The 17,418-nt window shown below is 42.7% G+C and overlaps 1 protein-coding gene across 1 annotated transcript in view; it reads left to right on the forward strand.

Moving 5' to 3' along the window:
- The first annotated feature begins 677 nt into the window (after positions 1 to 677).
- WASHC4 (WASH complex subunit 4) overlaps positions 678 to 17,418 on the forward strand; it is a 59,137-nt gene continuing 42,396 nt past the window's right edge. Inside the window, exons 1-7 of the mRNA XM_083182289.1 lie at positions 678 to 856; positions 3,626 to 3,765; positions 8,085 to 8,138; positions 8,771 to 8,836; positions 9,238 to 9,283; positions 9,451 to 9,518; positions 13,410 to 13,492. Coding sequence (XP_083038415.1) covers positions 790 to 856; positions 3,626 to 3,765; positions 8,085 to 8,138; positions 8,771 to 8,836; positions 9,238 to 9,283; positions 9,451 to 9,518; positions 13,410 to 13,492 — 524 coding nt within the window. The 5' untranslated portion in view covers positions 678 to 789. The remainder of the gene's footprint in view (positions 857 to 3,625; positions 3,766 to 8,084; positions 8,139 to 8,770; positions 8,837 to 9,237; positions 9,284 to 9,450; positions 9,519 to 13,409; positions 13,493 to 17,418) is intronic.

Consider the following 17,418-nt stretch of genomic DNA (forward strand, 5'->3'; position numbering starts at 1 on the left):
TAAGCAGCGGGGAATAAAGCTGTGCGCATGCGCACAGCGTCTATTCCCGCAGCCAGGGGGTTGGGGGCATGGCTAGAGGCTCACAGAGCCTCTGGGTCATGCCCCCATAGCGGCAAAATGGGGGCGTGGCCTCGCGGGGGAGCCGTGAGTATAGGCCACGCCCCCGAAATTAGGTCACGCCCCCGGAATTTCCGGCGCGCAGGAGATGCGTCCCGAGTCGCCGTCGGCAAATGTTGGGAGGTATGCCAATGTGTTTTGCCCTGTGGGGATCTCATGGTGTACCTTGGCAATTTTAAAATCTTATTTAGTGTGCCGCATGGTAAAAAGGTTGAAAATCACTGCTCTAAAGACTTGTCAATGAAAAAAACAGTGATGACCATTGGTTGTGAAACCATTAATAGTCATCCATTGAGGAATTGACAGCCATCGATGGTCACTTGGCCATCCCTCTCTGTGGGAAAATCATGAAATACTGTTAAAATGACAACGTTGTTGATATACAAAGTCACTGGTCTTTAGAAAACAAACTACCCCGTCCGGCTGCGGCATAGGAATGGGCAATCAACAGCACACACACCATATTCCCCTAGCAAGAAATGGTCTCTACACACGCTGGCAGCATATGCCCGTAATAAAAATGGCCACATATGCGTCAGGCTGTGGGATCGCGCGTCACCCCCCACCCCGAGGTTGAGCAGGGGGCGTGCACTGGCAGGAAGTCACGTGCAGCCGGGTGTCACGGGTGACAGTGGCGGGTGGGGTTGGTGGTCATCCCTCGGTTGGACAGCGATGGCGGCGACAAGCGATGCGGTGTCTCCGGACTGGGAGTTTGATCGGTTCGATGACGGCTCTCAGAGTAAGCGGGGAGGGGGTTCCCTGACCTGTATTATGGCCGCCGCTGCTGCAGCACCACCACCGAGCTTACTTTGTTACCGGGGGCTGTGCTGTCACTTAGCATGTATTCATGGCTTGCTGCCCTGACCCCGCAGCGTCCCCCAGTGGTGACACCTCAGGTGTGTGTGTCCCATGCTCTGTGCCCCCAGGTGCCCCAATCCTACTCGCGCAGCCTGACTCTTATCTGTCTGTTCACCCTATATTTGCTCTTATTGGTCCACTCTGACCATCATTTCTTTTACACACTCCTATGGGGCTTATGTGACGCTTCGTGGTCCTTGGTAGTAGTAGTGTGTGTGGGGCAGATGCCGGCTGACACTGGCTGCAAATAAAAACACTTTTTTTGGGGTGGTATTGTTTTTACTGAGATGCTGGAACAGTGCGAGAAGCAGCCCTGGTTACCCTGGGCAGGGGAATGGGAGGCAGGGGAATGGGAGAGGACCCTGAGCTTTCCCTGCCTGCTCCCTCTGCCTGCATGGCAGCTGTCTTATGAATAGGAATCACACTGACTGAATTTAAATGCACTCTGCCTTTTATATTAATTTGGAATTCATTAATGGACATGGCAGCAATCAGACCAACCAAAGAAACTGCTCTGTAGCAAAAGTGCAGGTGTATTTATTCTTCAGCATTATCCAACAGATTTCTCTCTATGCATGTTTTTTTTTTATGGCCCCAGGTATTCATTTGTTACGTACCATCGGTGGTGTGTTTTATGACACTAGCCAGAATGTACAATTATCGCATTGCATGCCATGCGATTTTTAGTTGTACAAGCAACCTGATGGGTGCATACAATGTTAAATCCCCACCGAGCCCAAAGCGTGGCGAGCAGATGCAGAATACAGGTAAATTAATCCACGTCCCCTCGCAGGGCTTGCTGCGCTCGCCACGCTTCGGGCTCGGTGGCTTGCTGCGCTCGCCACACTATCTAAACTCAACTCCACGCCGACGTGGATAGTGGGGGTATGAAAAGGTCGAAGGACGCGTACCGCCGCCCCTTGCGGGCTCGCTGCCCTCACCACGCTTTGGGTTGGAGTTGATAGTGGGGGTGGTGTTGACAATGGGGGTGCATTTAACATTGTAAGCACCCATCAGGGTGCTTGTACAATTAAAAATTGCATCTGATCACATCGCATGCCGCTATATTGCATGCGATGTGATGTGCTGCAGTACGATCAACATCGTGGGCGCCGTGATAATACACAAGTGCTGAAGATACCATAAGGACATAATTCTCCTGGATGTGACCACTGCACGATATATCGTTCAGTGCCTATGGCCGACTGACATCATAGCGTTCTGTCGGTAGTGCAGTCGGCCAAGACCCAGGATTGTCAAGTGTGTAACCAGCTTTAGACTTGGCGGTGATACAGATGGGACACGTTTATTTTGTAGTGTATAATATAGCCTTATTTGGTGAAAGTACAAAAATATTTGAATAGCAATGATACAGCTGATGTCTGTATACCAGGTTCTGTGGCCCATTTTATTGAGCCTTCATTGCAATATAAGGGTACAGTAGGACCACAAATATTTGGCACTTGTTTGAATAATGCTTAACGATGTGGCTATCAAGTTTCAGAATGACAGGAACTGGTTGGTTGGTACTTTATATCTTTTCCAGCTTTGATAAATTTCCCCCTTAGTGTATCATGCTCAGTGAAACAAAAATTAAAAACAGGAACTTCGATTTTCATTTCAGGAAAACTGCTGGAGGGAAGCTCTTTCCTGTTTTTTTTTTTTTTTTTTTTGCAAGGTTATCAATTTCCTTTTTTTTTTTTATATATTTTTATTTATTTAATTTTAGTCCTATTTCTTTAGTCCATTAGCAAAACAACACTTCACTTTGAATAGAAAATGTGACATTATTTTAGGAGATGTTTTTCATAATACTTTTATTGTATGTTAAAATATTTATTTCATAGTATGTATGTAAAAGCCCCATAAACACAATATTGTAAACAGTGCCACTAAGAGAGGGTTCTCTGAGTGATATTATTCACACTATCGTCTAGTAGTGTGTACACCCAATATCTTTAACACATTTTCTTCCGCATGGAGAGGGTCAGGTAGGCAAGTATGGGACAAAGTAATCTAAAAGTTAAGTGGCGGTTTTGTAAAAACAACTGTTTTCCATTATGAGTTAAGCTCTCTGGCTATTAATGGTATTGTACCTTACAATGTCCAGCAATGTTTGCTCAAACAGCCCAATTATCCAGGATATTATATTACACCAGTGTATACAATACCTAGCCACTTTTTTTTTTCCTGTTTGTTATATGCTAGTTTGTCCTTAGAATTGCGCAGCCAATGGAAACTCCAATTGTGTGTACACTGAAGATTGCTGCTTGTTTGGCTTAGGAAAGGGAGCACTAATGTCAATGCATAAACCTGAATGTTCTACTTCCATGCATGCTGACTATATGTACGCATTAATCAGAGCACTTCAATCAAACTCGCATGATTTTGTCCTTGTAAACACAAGAATTTCCGTACTTGCGGATCCAAGATAATGTAATATGCACTCTGTCCTGGTCACATGTCTGCACACCGATTTCTATTCATGAGCTTGGGTGATGTGCTTGTCTTATGAGGAAAATGCTAACTGAAATTACCTTTTTAAAATGTCATTTTTGTGTGTAATTGTTTTCCTTGAATTTAAGAGTAAACAGAGACTTCATTGTTACTGGATATGTGTCCTCATAACTATATTTTATATTATTTATAGAAATTCATGCTGAGGTACAGCTAAAAAGTTATGGGAAATTTCTTGAGGAATATACATCCCAACTGCGGAGAATTGAAAATGCCCTGGATGATTCTATTGGTGATGTGTGGGACTTTAGTCTGGATCCAATAGCACTAAAGGTTTGAACACTATGATTTTCAGATGCATACACCTGTATTCCCGAAATCTGTCAGAACAGTCCAGGTTTTAAGCATTCATGCTTGAGCACAGGTGACTTAATTGGTACCTGAGTTATTTTGATTTAACCATCTAGCTTCAAGAAAGGATGTCCTTAAAATCTGGACCGTATTGGCAGAGTTTGTAAAACTCTACTAAAAAATATTTTAGATCTGTGCGTCCGTGCACAAAACAGCTGTAATAATAATATATATTTTTTTTCCGGGTATGGGTCATTAGGTCTACAGTGAAAAGGGTCGACATCCGTTTTCTTCATATTATTTTTGTCTATCAACCTAGACACCGTATAAGTGCTGCTTCATCTCGCATGGCTTGCTGCACTCGCTTGTAGCTTCGGGCGTTTTTATATTCTCATCTTTTTAAACAAGTCAGTTTAAAAAACAAATGGAAAAACTCATGTCAACCTTTTGACCATGTCTACTTAATGCGTGTCTACCTTTTTCATCTGTCGACCTAGACACTGTCCACCTAATGACTGCATACCTTTTTTCTTTTCCTATCGCTTTTTTTATTTGAATTTTTGGTACTTGTTTCCTAGCACGGCCACACCGATTTACATCGGGGTGGTCGTGTCGGAAAAATCGGGTCCATCGCATGCGATGCGACCGACCGATTTTCGACCCGATTTTTTGATTGAATGAAATGTAAATCGGGTCCCTGGGACCCGATTTTACATTGGATTCAATGTAAAATATTCCCAACCCCCCCAAATTTAACGTCGTACACCCCACCCCACGATAGACGCCAACCCGAAGCGTGGCGAGCGCAGCGAGCCCGCGAGGGGCGGCGGTGCGCGTCCTCCGACCTTTTCATTCCCCTACTATCCACGTTGGCGTGGAGTTGAGAATAGAATAGTGTGGCGAGCGCAGCGAGCCACCGAGCCCGAAGCGTGGTGAGCGCACGCGTATACCTGTGAAGTTTTACGCGTCCCCTCGCGGGGCGCGCTCGCCACGCTTCGGGCTCGGTGGCTCGCTGCGCTCGCCACACTATTCTATTCTCAACTCCACGCCGACGTGGATAGTAGGGGAATGAAAAGGTCGGAGGACGCGCACCGCCGCCCCTCGCGGGCTCGCTGCGCTCGCCACGCTTCGGGTTGGCGTCTATCGTGGGGTGACGACGGGGACATCTATAATGTGAAATGGGTCATATTGGCCCATTTCACATTTTTCACATTTTCTCACGATTTCAATGTTAAAAAATATTTTAACATTGAAGCTTATGGAAAAATCGCGTCGGGACCAATGTTAATGGTCCCGACCGACGCGATGCCCCCGATATTTTACCTTTCCCGACACGATTTCAATGTTAAAATATTTTTTAACATTGAAGCCTATGGAAATATCGGGGGCATCGCGTCGGTCGCGTCGGGACCAATGTTAATGGTCCCGACCGACGCGATGCCCCCGATATTGTGTCCTAGCCGGCAAAATGGACCTGATTTAAAAGGAAATCGGGTCCATCGTATGGATCGTGTACCTTAACTTAAAGGTACACGATCCATAAGATTGTGGCCGTGCTAGGAAACAAGTACCGAATTTTTTTTTTAATTTTTTTAGTTGTAATACTGCTGGTCTTATGCGTGTGTTTTTACTTGATTATTTTGTCTTAGTGCTTGTTAATGACCATAGAAGTAATCCAAATGGGGCGTAAAGATGCTTCAATCCTGGTGGCCATCAATAATGATTCGATATCGGCGGCCGGCGGGTTGCTGGAATGGAACAGGAGGGAGGAGGATGCGCTAGGGGAGGGGGGGGATGCTGCATAGAGCAGCACATAACTGCCTACCATGTTCCAGATCGAAGCAGAAATAGACTTCCCAGGCAAGTCTATTTCTGCCTTTGATCCCAGTGCTGCGCATTGGGATGGCATCTGCATCGAAGGCTGATAACACTGATCAATTCAGGGTCATTTTCAATTAATTTTTCCTCTATACACAAAATCGAATTGAAAATGACCCTGAATCGAAGCGCGTGTACATACTATAAATCTAGACTGTAAGCAGGGATATCTACCATCTTTTTCTTCATACAATATCCATGTCTCCATGGCCCTTATTCTGATCGGTGCGGCCGGATCCGATTATGCGGGCAGGACCGTGCGTCCTAAACCCCGCCTTCCATATGGATCGCCAACGCCGTCCGTACGCGGTAAGAAGCTGGCCGAACGGACCGTACGTGTATTTTTCATGAATACACCTCCTCCATCTCAGGGAACCTCCCCCATCATTGGATGGTCGCAGACCATCGAATGCAGGACCGAGTGGCCAGGCAGCTCCCGCAACCTCAGACCACACAGGCATTTCTCCGTGCAAAAGCAGGGATCTGGGCGGGCAGCTGACATCCGGCAATGTCATATGTCCGCCCCCTACACGTGCGTCACGACCACATTACCATACGTACGCCCAGCGTTTTCATGGGAACGCCCATGAAACGCGGGGTGTAAACATATGGTAATGAGCCCAAACAGCCCTTCACACCCCTCTCCACCCCCTGTTCGTAGTGTACACATTCCATGCGGAATTTGGCCGTGCATCCCGCTCGCACATGCGCAGAGACGCCATTGCACATGCGCAGACACAAAACATCGGCGGCACGAACGCACGCGGATATTACCGCACCAACCAAAATAAGGGCCCATGTTATTCCCTACCTCCCAATCAAGGACTCTGATTTCTGTTTATACTGTAACATGGTAGTACAGACACTTATCAGCATCTTATAAATCAACTATAATGCGCAGAATAATAATTTTACATGAATACTTGTGCACTGTTTATCAGATAATGTTGAATAAGTCCCTGCCAGTTACCTACTATACTAATACACACACCAATTGGCTGTCAGTATGTATTTAGACCTACCAGAAACCGAACCTAGACTTCTTTTCTACATACTATTGTTTCTACTTAGCAATTTTTATTGTGTTTTATTTTTTATTTTTTTAACTGTAGTGTTGCTCTGTGTTAATTGATGTCGGAACAGATTATAAATTTCCTGTTTGTTTTTGAATATTTAGTTTCAAAGACATCTTTTGTTTCAAAATGACATTTCAAATATGTTTTATTAGAAAAGGTCAGACTTCTTTAACAAACTTGGAAAAATAAGATTTCCTGCTAGAAACTGATAATCCAGCCCCATCATCATCCGGTCATACGCTGTCACATGACTGCTTGCATATACCAGGATAAAGGATATATTCTCTAAGTATTGAGGGTGCACTCAAATCTGTGTTCTTGCTATAGCTACAGAGAACTGACCAACCTCTGCTTATTGCCCCTAGTTTTGTTTGAGAAATGCTTGGTTATCGCTGACTTCTATCTGCTGTGTTTTAAAGCCGACTGAGTGCTGATGTGCAATTTTTACCATGAGCTGATTTAGGGCGGACTGAGGTAGTTTTCAGATATGGAGCTTGTGGGATATTAACAGACAATCACACTATTCCCACAGGAATGGTTCTATTAACTTCAGTACTGCATTCATATTCACATGCTGTTATGTGTCTTATGAGCACCAATTGGGGTAGTTGACAGGCATTGTACATTAACAATTCCAGTAGTTATATCAGCCCTTTAAATTGCTCATGAGGCATCTGTGTGAAAGTTATCTCTATAACTATATTTGGGGGAGGGGGGTGGTGGATTATTTAAGTTGACCACAGAAAGGTTGACAGGATTTAGGTGGACAGAAGCATTAGGTGGACATGGGGAAGGTCGACAGTCCTCATGGACACCGCGTCCCCTTGCATGGCACACTATTCTATGCTCCCTCCACACCCTAGTGGATGGTAGGGCATGAAATACCACACGTTGGCTCAAAAAGCCCCCATGACAAGCCCATGTCAACCTTTTGACTGTCCACCTTTCCCACGTCGACCTAATGATCCTGTCGACCTAAGGCTATGTCGACCTAATGCATGTCGATCTTGATCCCCTGTCGCTATCCAATTAACTTTGAAGCTGGCAGTTATTGGGGATTTCTTTTTACCTGCCTGGGGTAGTGGGCAGAAATGGTTTTGGTTTAATGTCCGTTAATCCATGGCTACCGTTTTTTCATCCGCAGTAACTAAGAACTAGGTATCTGTGGATGTCTTCTAAAATAAAAAAAATTGAGACGGTAATCTATTTACCCCCGTTAACCCTACACTATAAGAACCATATAATGTGCTTTGCCATTGTTACAATGTTTATTTTATCTTAAAACAATATTATCTTTCTACTTTGTACACAAAATAGAATATATGACTTTTCCTGATTTTATTTTAGCTTGTGCCCTTTGAACAATCTTCTCTTCTGGAGCTCATCAGAACGGACAACAAGGTAAGTACAGCACATTGCACAAACTGAACACATTCATGTATGATATATATATATATATATATATATATATATATATATATATATATATATATATATATATATATATATATATATATATATACACACACACACACACTGCGACATTGAATAGTGTATAAAGACCCGTCTTTCTTTCTTTCTTTCTTTCAAAAATGCACTATGGCAGTGGTTCCCAAACTGTGTGCCATGGCACCCTAGGGTGTCTCAGGACACTTGCAGTGGTGCCTTGGGTTGATGGTTCAAGACCAAGTTATTTATGGTCAATGTAACAGGCAAAACTTGTGGCTTGTGGCCACCAATCATAACATATGTGGACAAATAGAAGCAACCACATAAATAAGGATAACATATAAACACAATTGACTAAAGTTAACATTTGTTTCTGAATTTTCAATAAGAAGCGTTTGGTCTAGGGGTGCCTTGAAAAAAAAAAAAAGGTTGATGCTCTAGGGTGCCGTGATTTTAAAAAGTATGGGAACCACTGTACTATGGTAATATCTGCCAATGCTGGTGAAAATGTCAAATATAGTGATAAGAGATAAGTGTGAATTATTAACTGTATAATTTTTTTTTTTTTTCTTTCATGTTGACAGGTTTTAAATAAAGTTATAACTGTGTATGCTGCTTTGTGTTGTGAGATTAAGAAATTGAAGTATGAGGTAAGTTATATTTTATATTTCTGTTGTTATTGGTCAGACATGGGGGTATCCAATTACCAGGGGTAATGGTATTGCCTTGAGCTATCCTATTAAACCTCAAGGATGCACTTGCAAAAACACCCAGGTTTCACTGAACCTAATTGGATTCACAGAATTAATGGTTTAAAAAAAATAAAGTGAAGCAAAGATTTTTTTTTTTATTTGAACCCAATGAATTTTTGCAGCTAATTGAGGTACCCCTTACCCTTTCCCCATGGAATGTTAACCATGTTCAGTTCTTCCAAGCTGATATGATCTTTATTTTCCAGCTTGAAGGTTGTTGTTTTTTAATGTCGCCATAATATCACTGTGTTATTAGATAACATTTTTAAAAATGTTATTTACTTCTTTTTGTGCTACAGGCAGAAACCAAATTCTATAATGGACTTTTATTCTATGGGGAACCAGGTAAGCTCTCTTCATTTATGCTACTGGTTATGGTTAAATACTACATATACTCTGTCTACCACAGACCTACAGTATTTCATGGTTATAAGTTTTTCAATTGTAACCGATGGTCTTGTTTGTCATTGATTATATTAATGCTTATATTATTTCTTTGTTCCTTTTTAAAGCTGCAGACTCCAGCATTGTAGAGGGTGACTCCCAAATCCAAATGGGAAGATTTGTTTCCTTCCTGCAGGTAACTTTTCCTCTTAAGATGCTTTTATATGGCCCATTTTCTTGGCTATTATTTGTGTTTTGTCATATATATGTCTGCATTCTGGTTTTCTTCTGTTTAGCTTTTGTGCTAATAGTCCCCTATACATGTCTGCACTGTTCTGTCATTTATACATACATGGTAAAAAAATCATCATATAAAAAAACACTTATACAGGAAATTTTGTATAAAAAAGAATCTACTTCTAAAGTGCTGAAGTTGTCAGCCTAACATGACTGAATATTTAATGGACTTCTCTGTACTAGTCTTTTTGCTGTTGGAAAGAAATATATTGGCTGTGCATTAAAATATAGTTTAATAAACATGTCTGTTTTTCTTTAACCCCTTGAGTGGTATGCCCGGAAATTTTCCTGGCTCAGCTGCGCTGCTTCTGCGGTCATACCACTAATATAGAATTTCCAGGCATACCACTAATATAGAATAGGTGTGCGCCAGTGGTGTCCAGGTGTGCACCACTGGCGCAGCACCTCTGGTGCTCCCCTGGCCTGACCCGCCCACCTGCCAGCCCGTCACTCATTTTACAGTGATGTCGTCGGCAGGCTCTGGTATGGTCAGTGCTGCTCGAGGGGACTCTGGAGCGCTCAGGCACCCAAGTCCTCCTAAGCCGCCGCCAACATCCCCCAGCCTGCTGCCGATGTCACTGCAGTGCTGAATGTGACAGGCGGCTTAGGCAGGGGGGAGAGCGGCAGCAGAGAAGCTCGGGTGTACTAATGCCGGAGCGGAGGTGAGGGGGGCTTCCAGCTTTCTGTGGTGGGTTTTGCTGGGGCAGGACAAACCTGCCCTGGTAGGTTTATCCTGCCCCAGCAAAACCCACCACTCAAGGGGTTAAAATGCAACCTGTAGATGCCTAAAGTTATAGATCCATATTCCGCTACTGATTTTAGACATGACCACCTGGGTTTGCAAAACTGAGCTTCTTCAGAACACAGTTTAAGTTGTTCAGAACATTAAAACATGTACTCATTGGGCTTGCTTCGCTTTGCTCACCACAGGTCACTGTCCATACGGATAGTGTTCTGAGGCAGTTTAGGTGGGTCATTGTTTTGTACTTGTGCCTCTGCTGTTATAATGCTTATACTTGTTGATATTTGTGAACCATGATTTCTGATGATTCATAGTTCATGAGATTTAGAGACATGGCTGTTTAATTGGGATATGTCATTAGGTCTACAACTACTAGGTTGACATTACATTAGGTTGACATGGGCTAGGTCGACAGTCAAAAGGTCAACATAGGGTTTTTCACAGTTTTTTTGAGCCGACATGTGCCGACAGGCGGTATTTCATGCCCTACTATTCTGGTAAAAAAAAACAGTGTAAAAAACTCATGTCGACCTTTTGACTGTCGAACTAATGCTTGTGTTGACCTTGACCCATGTTGACCCAATGCTTGTCGACCTAGTTGTTGTAGACCCAACAATCCCAACCTGTGTAATCCCTGAAGGTCGATGTTGATCGATTTTTAAAGGTCGATCTTAATTGATGTGGGGCTTCCAGGACTAAAACACACATTGGCAACAGTTTATACTGTAAATCAACCTTTAGTATATATACCCTATGTAATATAACCGCTTAGAAAACTGGAGGTGGCTTACCTCTAGAATTAAAGAAATGTCATTAACTCAGGTTTTAATCAGTTTCTCTGGTGTTTTGTTCTCGAGCTAATTTTTTATTTTCTCATAAGACTTAATTCCCATACACACTAGGCGTTAGGGTCTGCGGCCGATTATAGTTAACCAGATCGCCCGCGGGCGGACGATTATTGTGCGTACACAATGAACAATATCGGTCACCAATATTGTTCTATGATGTCGCTGGGGCACGTTAAACATTTAGGGTGTTTGACTCCAATAATCATTAAAGATGCATGGTAGCACGCATTGTTAATGATGTTGAGTGTACACATTGGACAATATTGCTTAGAAGACCCTTTCTGAGCGATATTTTTCACAATATCTCCTACTTTGTATGGGGCATTTTAAAATCTGAGGCATATGAGTGGATTTTTGAGGGGATGAATTGGCTAATACGCTGTCAAGAATGATTTCATTATTTCCTGCTTTGCTAATTAGGAGTAGTCCTGGTCATTATGAAGAAATATGCAGTTTGATGGAAAGACTAGTCAGAGGATAGGCCTATTTCTTAATATGCACTGCTAAAAATCGGGTGTGCTATTGCACAGTTACATTTAAGTCCCTGTAAAATAAGCTCCGGTATTTATTTGTTTTTTGGATTCTGATATTTATATCTCCTTACACGTGTCCTTAAGAACAAGCATTATCACAAAGTAATGCCTCTGACTGCTGAATGTAGTGATAGTAATATAATTTGTGTTCCACCAATGATATAAGGCTGTGTAAATTAGAGCCTGATTCATGTTTGTAAGTAACACAAAGACCAAGCTACTGGGAAAATCCATGTTGTGCTGCAGATGTAAAATGTGCAGAGAGATTTAGATTTGGGTGGGTTTTGCTGTGCAGGGCAAATACTGGCTGCTTTTGCATGTGGCACACACGTTACAGCTTTGCAGTTTAGATTTTAAAAACACTCCACCCAAATCTAAATCTTTCTACACGTTACATCTGACAGACCTGCAGTGCTTGCTTTTCTTGCATTACTTACAAATCTAAATCGGGCGTATTTAATGGAGAAAGGAAATGGTAGAGATATTTTGGGTGCACCCAAAATATCTCTACCATTTCCTTTCTCCATTATATACGTCTACGCATTAGAGAAGGTTAACACCATCTTTAACAAAGAGCATAAAGGGTTACAAAAGAATAAACATATAAGTATATACAAAAAATAAAAGTATGCACAAAGGAGCACTCAGTGCGGAATACAAAAATCTTCCTCTCTAAACCTAAATCGGGCACATAAAGTGCCCATACACACCAGCCCAATTTGGGCCGATTCTGATGGGAGGAATCGGGCCTATACATCAGGTGAAAGTGGACTAAATCGGAGGTGTTTGACATTGGATCTAATGCGTGTTCCCTTGAGGATCGGATCATAGAGCTGTTATGTGCAGCACAAGAGATTAATTAGAATCAGACCATCAGCGGCACATCATGGGTGCGATGTATCGCATCTGATTTCCCTTAAACTCCCCATCAGCTCCAAGGTAGTTTTTACATGAGATAAATCGCATGTAAAAAAAATGGCACATCAAGAGCCAAGTCAGATGGGAGCGCTGTCGAGAGTTCAAGGGAAAACCGCGTCAGACTTGTTCATCAGACAAGTCTGACCTGTGTAAGGCCACCTTTTAGTTTCAATAAAATACTAAGGGCAAGATGGCAGTCACATTGCTTATAATATATAAAGGCATGACATGATTTATGAGTTAAAGCAAAATATACATTGCTGAGAAGTAAACACCCATGTGATAGCTGCGGATTCGGCATGAAAAGCCGGCGGTCGGGATCCCGGCGTTCAAAATCCCGAACGCCGAAATCCCGACAAGGGGGGGACGTGGATCGCCCCCCCCTTGCGGGCTCGCTGCGCTCGCCACGCAGAGGGCCCGGTGCCTCGCTCGGCACACTAATTTGTTCTCCCTCCGAGGGTGTCGTGGACACCCACGGGGGGAGAAAGTGTCGGGATTTTGAACGCCGGGATCCCGACCGTCGGGATTTAAACTGCATCCTGATAGCTGCAAGTCATAGTCACATCAAGCTATAGTTAACTATTTACGTGCTGCTAGCTGATTTTGCATCATCAGCATGGAATAGTGTGATTTACTCCTATCTATTATATGTTTGAGTTTTTTTCTTTCATTTATCTAGTCAGTTACTTTGCAATTTTGCCCAGTTTTCTACTTTTTTTTGTAATTGTTTCTTTTTCTTTTCTTTCCAGGAGCTCTCCTGTTTTGTATCTAGGTGTTATGAGGTAGTGATGAATGTTGTCCATCAGTTAGCAGCTTTATACACCAGTAACAGGTAACATCAGAAAATTATATCAACTGTTTTTAGTTGCTTATATCATGTACCTGTTGTTGTTGTTGTTGTTGTTGTTGTTTTCCTCAAAGAACAGTAAGCGAAAGTAACAAAGCTGTTCTCTGCCTGCGTTGCCACATACAGAAATTTATGTGGTAAAAATCCACAAGTATTTCTAACGTGACGCGATTATCCTTAAGCATAGCCAGTTGAGTAATTTATCAGGGTTAGGAAAAAAAACAGGCTTACATTTTTTTTTGTTTGTTTTAAACCAATTTCAAATCCTAATTAAATCATGCACAAGCAATTTTCACAGAAAAGCACAAACAAAAAAGAGAAGGAAAGGAACATTAGCACTGGATATGTCGCTGGCATTAAACATTTTTGAATAAAAAAACATTAGTTTAGATGCCTAGTCTGTTTGAAAGCTTTAAATAAACTAAACCAAAAGAAGAAAAAAATTATTTATCCACTAGCTGAAGATGATTGAGTAGGCAGAAGTTGTTCAATAATGGGAAACACATTAGGAATACCTTTTTTCAATTGCGCTTTTTTGGTTTGTCCACCATTCATGAGTTTTATACAGAAAAATAATCCATGAGGTGTTTCTCTGTGTATTGCCTTTTTAATATGTTGGCGTTTACTCTTTAAGATTGCGATTGTTAATGGATCGTACAATTGGTGTGTTGGTCAGGATCCTCAGCTCAGCTGGAGTTTACCTACCCAACTGTGACTTCAGAACCCCCCGCAACAAGTGTAACCTCATTTAGGAGGTTAGGCACTGTGGCTCTCAATCTCCATTCCAGTTTGAGTTGCTCAATTAGGTTTAGGTGTGGGCTCTGTGCAGGCCAGTCAAGTTCTTCCACACCAAACTCATTGAGCCATGTCTTTATTGTCCCTGCCCTGTGCACTGGGGCCCAGTCATGTTGGAATCGAACAGGGCTTTCCCCATGCTGTTGCCACAAATCAATTGCCTTGGTACGTTGATGCATTAAGATTGCCCTTCACTGGAGATAAGGGGCTTAGCCCAAACCTTGAAAAACAGCCCCATTCCATTATCCCTCCTCCAGCAAACTTCACAGTTTGCATAATGCAGTCAGGCAGGTAATGTTCTCCTGGCATCTGCCAAACCCAGACTCACCCATCTCACTGCCAAACAGAGAAGCGTGATTTGTCACCCCAAAGAACACCTTTCCACTGCTCCACAGTCCAGTGTTGACATGCTTTATGTTGGGCTTGGTGATGAGAGGCTTGCATGCAGTGACTCAGTTGTGGAAACCTATTCCATTAAGCTCCCACCACACAGTTTTAGTGTTTACATTAGATGCAAGTGCAATTTTTAAAGCTTTTTAGCTAATGGTGCCCACACACGCACCGATCCCGGCGTGCGTTGTGGGCTTAACTAGCACACATAGCATCGCATCGTATGCCTTGTGCATACGATGTGCATGCGATGCGATGCTATGCTAGATAAAGCTAGTACAAAAAGTATGGGCAGCACATACTTTTTGTACTGTACGATGAGGTGCCGCGGGAGCGCGCACCCCATCGTACAGCATCGCACCGCCGGGATCGGTGCGTATGTGGGCACCTTAAGGATCGTTGGTGACTTTTATGCGTCTTTGCAGTTATTGACCCCAATTTGTGGCTGAGTTACTGCTGTTCCTAAATGCTTCCACTTTCTGATAATGTCACAGTCGACCCTAGAATATAAAGCAGGGATAACATTTCACGGGCAGTTTAATTACAAAGGTGGCATCCTATCACAGTACCATGCTTGAAGTCACCGAGCTCTCCAAAAGGGCACATTTTGTATCGCAAATGGAGACTGCATGCTTGATTTTATACCCCTGTGGCAATCATTAAGTTGTGGCCAAATACATTGTCTATATAGTTTGTGCCTCAAGGATGCTTAGTGTGTAAAAATGTTATTGATGCTATCAACCTCTATGATGTCTGCAAATGAGGTTGGCGAGCATCCAAACAAACAGTTGCTCAATAAATCACAGCTGTGACTTGATACTTACATTGTAAGAGACAAATCTTTCCTTTTCAATGTTAAGGCTCATTATGAAAGATCTGTGAGCATCTCCTAGGTGATGAGCCCAGTTCTACAGTATGTGCTCTTTGCATACCTCTACCAAGTTTTACAGTTGAAGGTTTTTGGTATAAGGTTAGACAGCTCTGTATAGGATGATAGGGACTTGTCAGTACTTTTACTAAATCATTTCCTCTGTCCATCCAGTTCTGTTTAAAGTATAACAGGTAATTCTTTATTTTTTTTTCCTCACACAAATTAGGTTTCTTTTTATTTCTTTAGTTCTGCACTGGTTACAAACAAAACATGTCCAGCAGGTTTGGGATATGGAGGGATGATCTCAATATGTTGGTATACTGTATGAAGGGGCAGATTTATATAGACATGAGCAGGGAAATGTATTACGGGCTGACTTTGAGGAGGTCTGGTATTTTAGCCGGAATCGTACCGTATTTTTAATGTGGAAGTTTACATTTAAAGGCTTGCCAGCTTTTAAAATACCGGCAATATCACCTGGAATCTCGGACATCGGCAAACTGTCCCGATTTTTACATTTTCCTGGATGTTTCATCGGAACCTTGTTTGATATCACTCAGTGTCTTCCTAATAAAGTAAAACATTGGTCATTTTTGTTAATTACATCTACTAGAGGTGTCCGTTAAATAAACACTATTTTGTATATTGTACTACTGGAAGTGTGAGTAACTTTCACACTGCAAAACCTGCTTTGACCCGGTTTTTGAAACGTTTCTTTAACCCCTTCCCGACATTTGACGTACATGTACGTCATGGTCGGGAAGTACTTCCCGACATTTGACGTACATGTACGTCATGGCTTGTAACTGTCACTGCGTCTATAGACGCGGTGACAGTTAGGAGATGTCTGCTGTCCCTGACAGCAGACATCCCCCCCGGTCGGCGATCGCTGTGATTGGCTGTTCAAATCTGAACAGCCATTCACAGCGTTTCCTGTGTTACCGGCGGCTAAGCCGCTCGGTAACACAGAAAACGGTGGTGATCGGTGCAGCACCGATCACCACCGATGAGCAGCACCCCCCTCCCACCCACCCGGCACTCACCCGGCAGCTCCCTCAGGTCCCCCGGCAGCAGCAGCAGCACGCCAGGTCCCCCGGCAGCAGCAGCAGCACGGAGCCTCAGCGCACGCAGCGCTTCCCCCCCTCCCACCCCAGCAATGAGTTAAAAAAATAAAAAAAAGGTACTGAAATATATATATATATATATATATATATATATATATATATATATATATATATATATATATATATATATGTGTGTATGTGTATATATATATATATACACACATATATGTATGTGTATATATGTATATATATATATATATACACACATATATATATATATGTGTGTATATATATATATATATATATATATATATATATATATATATAGACAGATATATGTGTGTATATATATGTGTGTGTGTGTATATATATATACACACACACACACACACACACACACACACACACACACACACACATATATATATAGAAAGATATTCCCGACATATGACGTATATATACGTCATGGTCGGGAGGTACTTCCCGACCGAAGACGTATATATACGTCATGGTTTTAAACTGTCACCGCGTCTATAGACGCGGTGACAGTTTGGAGATGTCTGCTGTCCCTGACAGCAGACATCCCCCCTCGCGGCGATCGCTGCGATTGGCTGTTCAAATGTGAACAGCCAATTGCAGCGTTTTCTGTGTTACCGGCGGCTAAGCCGCTCGGTAACACAGTGATCGGTGGTGATCGGTGCTGTTAAGTACAGCACCGATCACCACCGATCGCCAGCCCCCCCCCCTCCCACCCGGCAGCCCCCCTCACTCCCACCCACCCGGCTGCCGCA

Source organism: Crinia signifera, chromosome 4, assembly GCF_055691185.1.
Source record: "Crinia signifera chromosome 4, ASM5569118v1, whole genome shotgun sequence".
Classification (NCBI taxonomy): domain Eukaryota; kingdom Metazoa; phylum Chordata; class Amphibia; order Anura; family Myobatrachidae; genus Crinia; species Crinia signifera.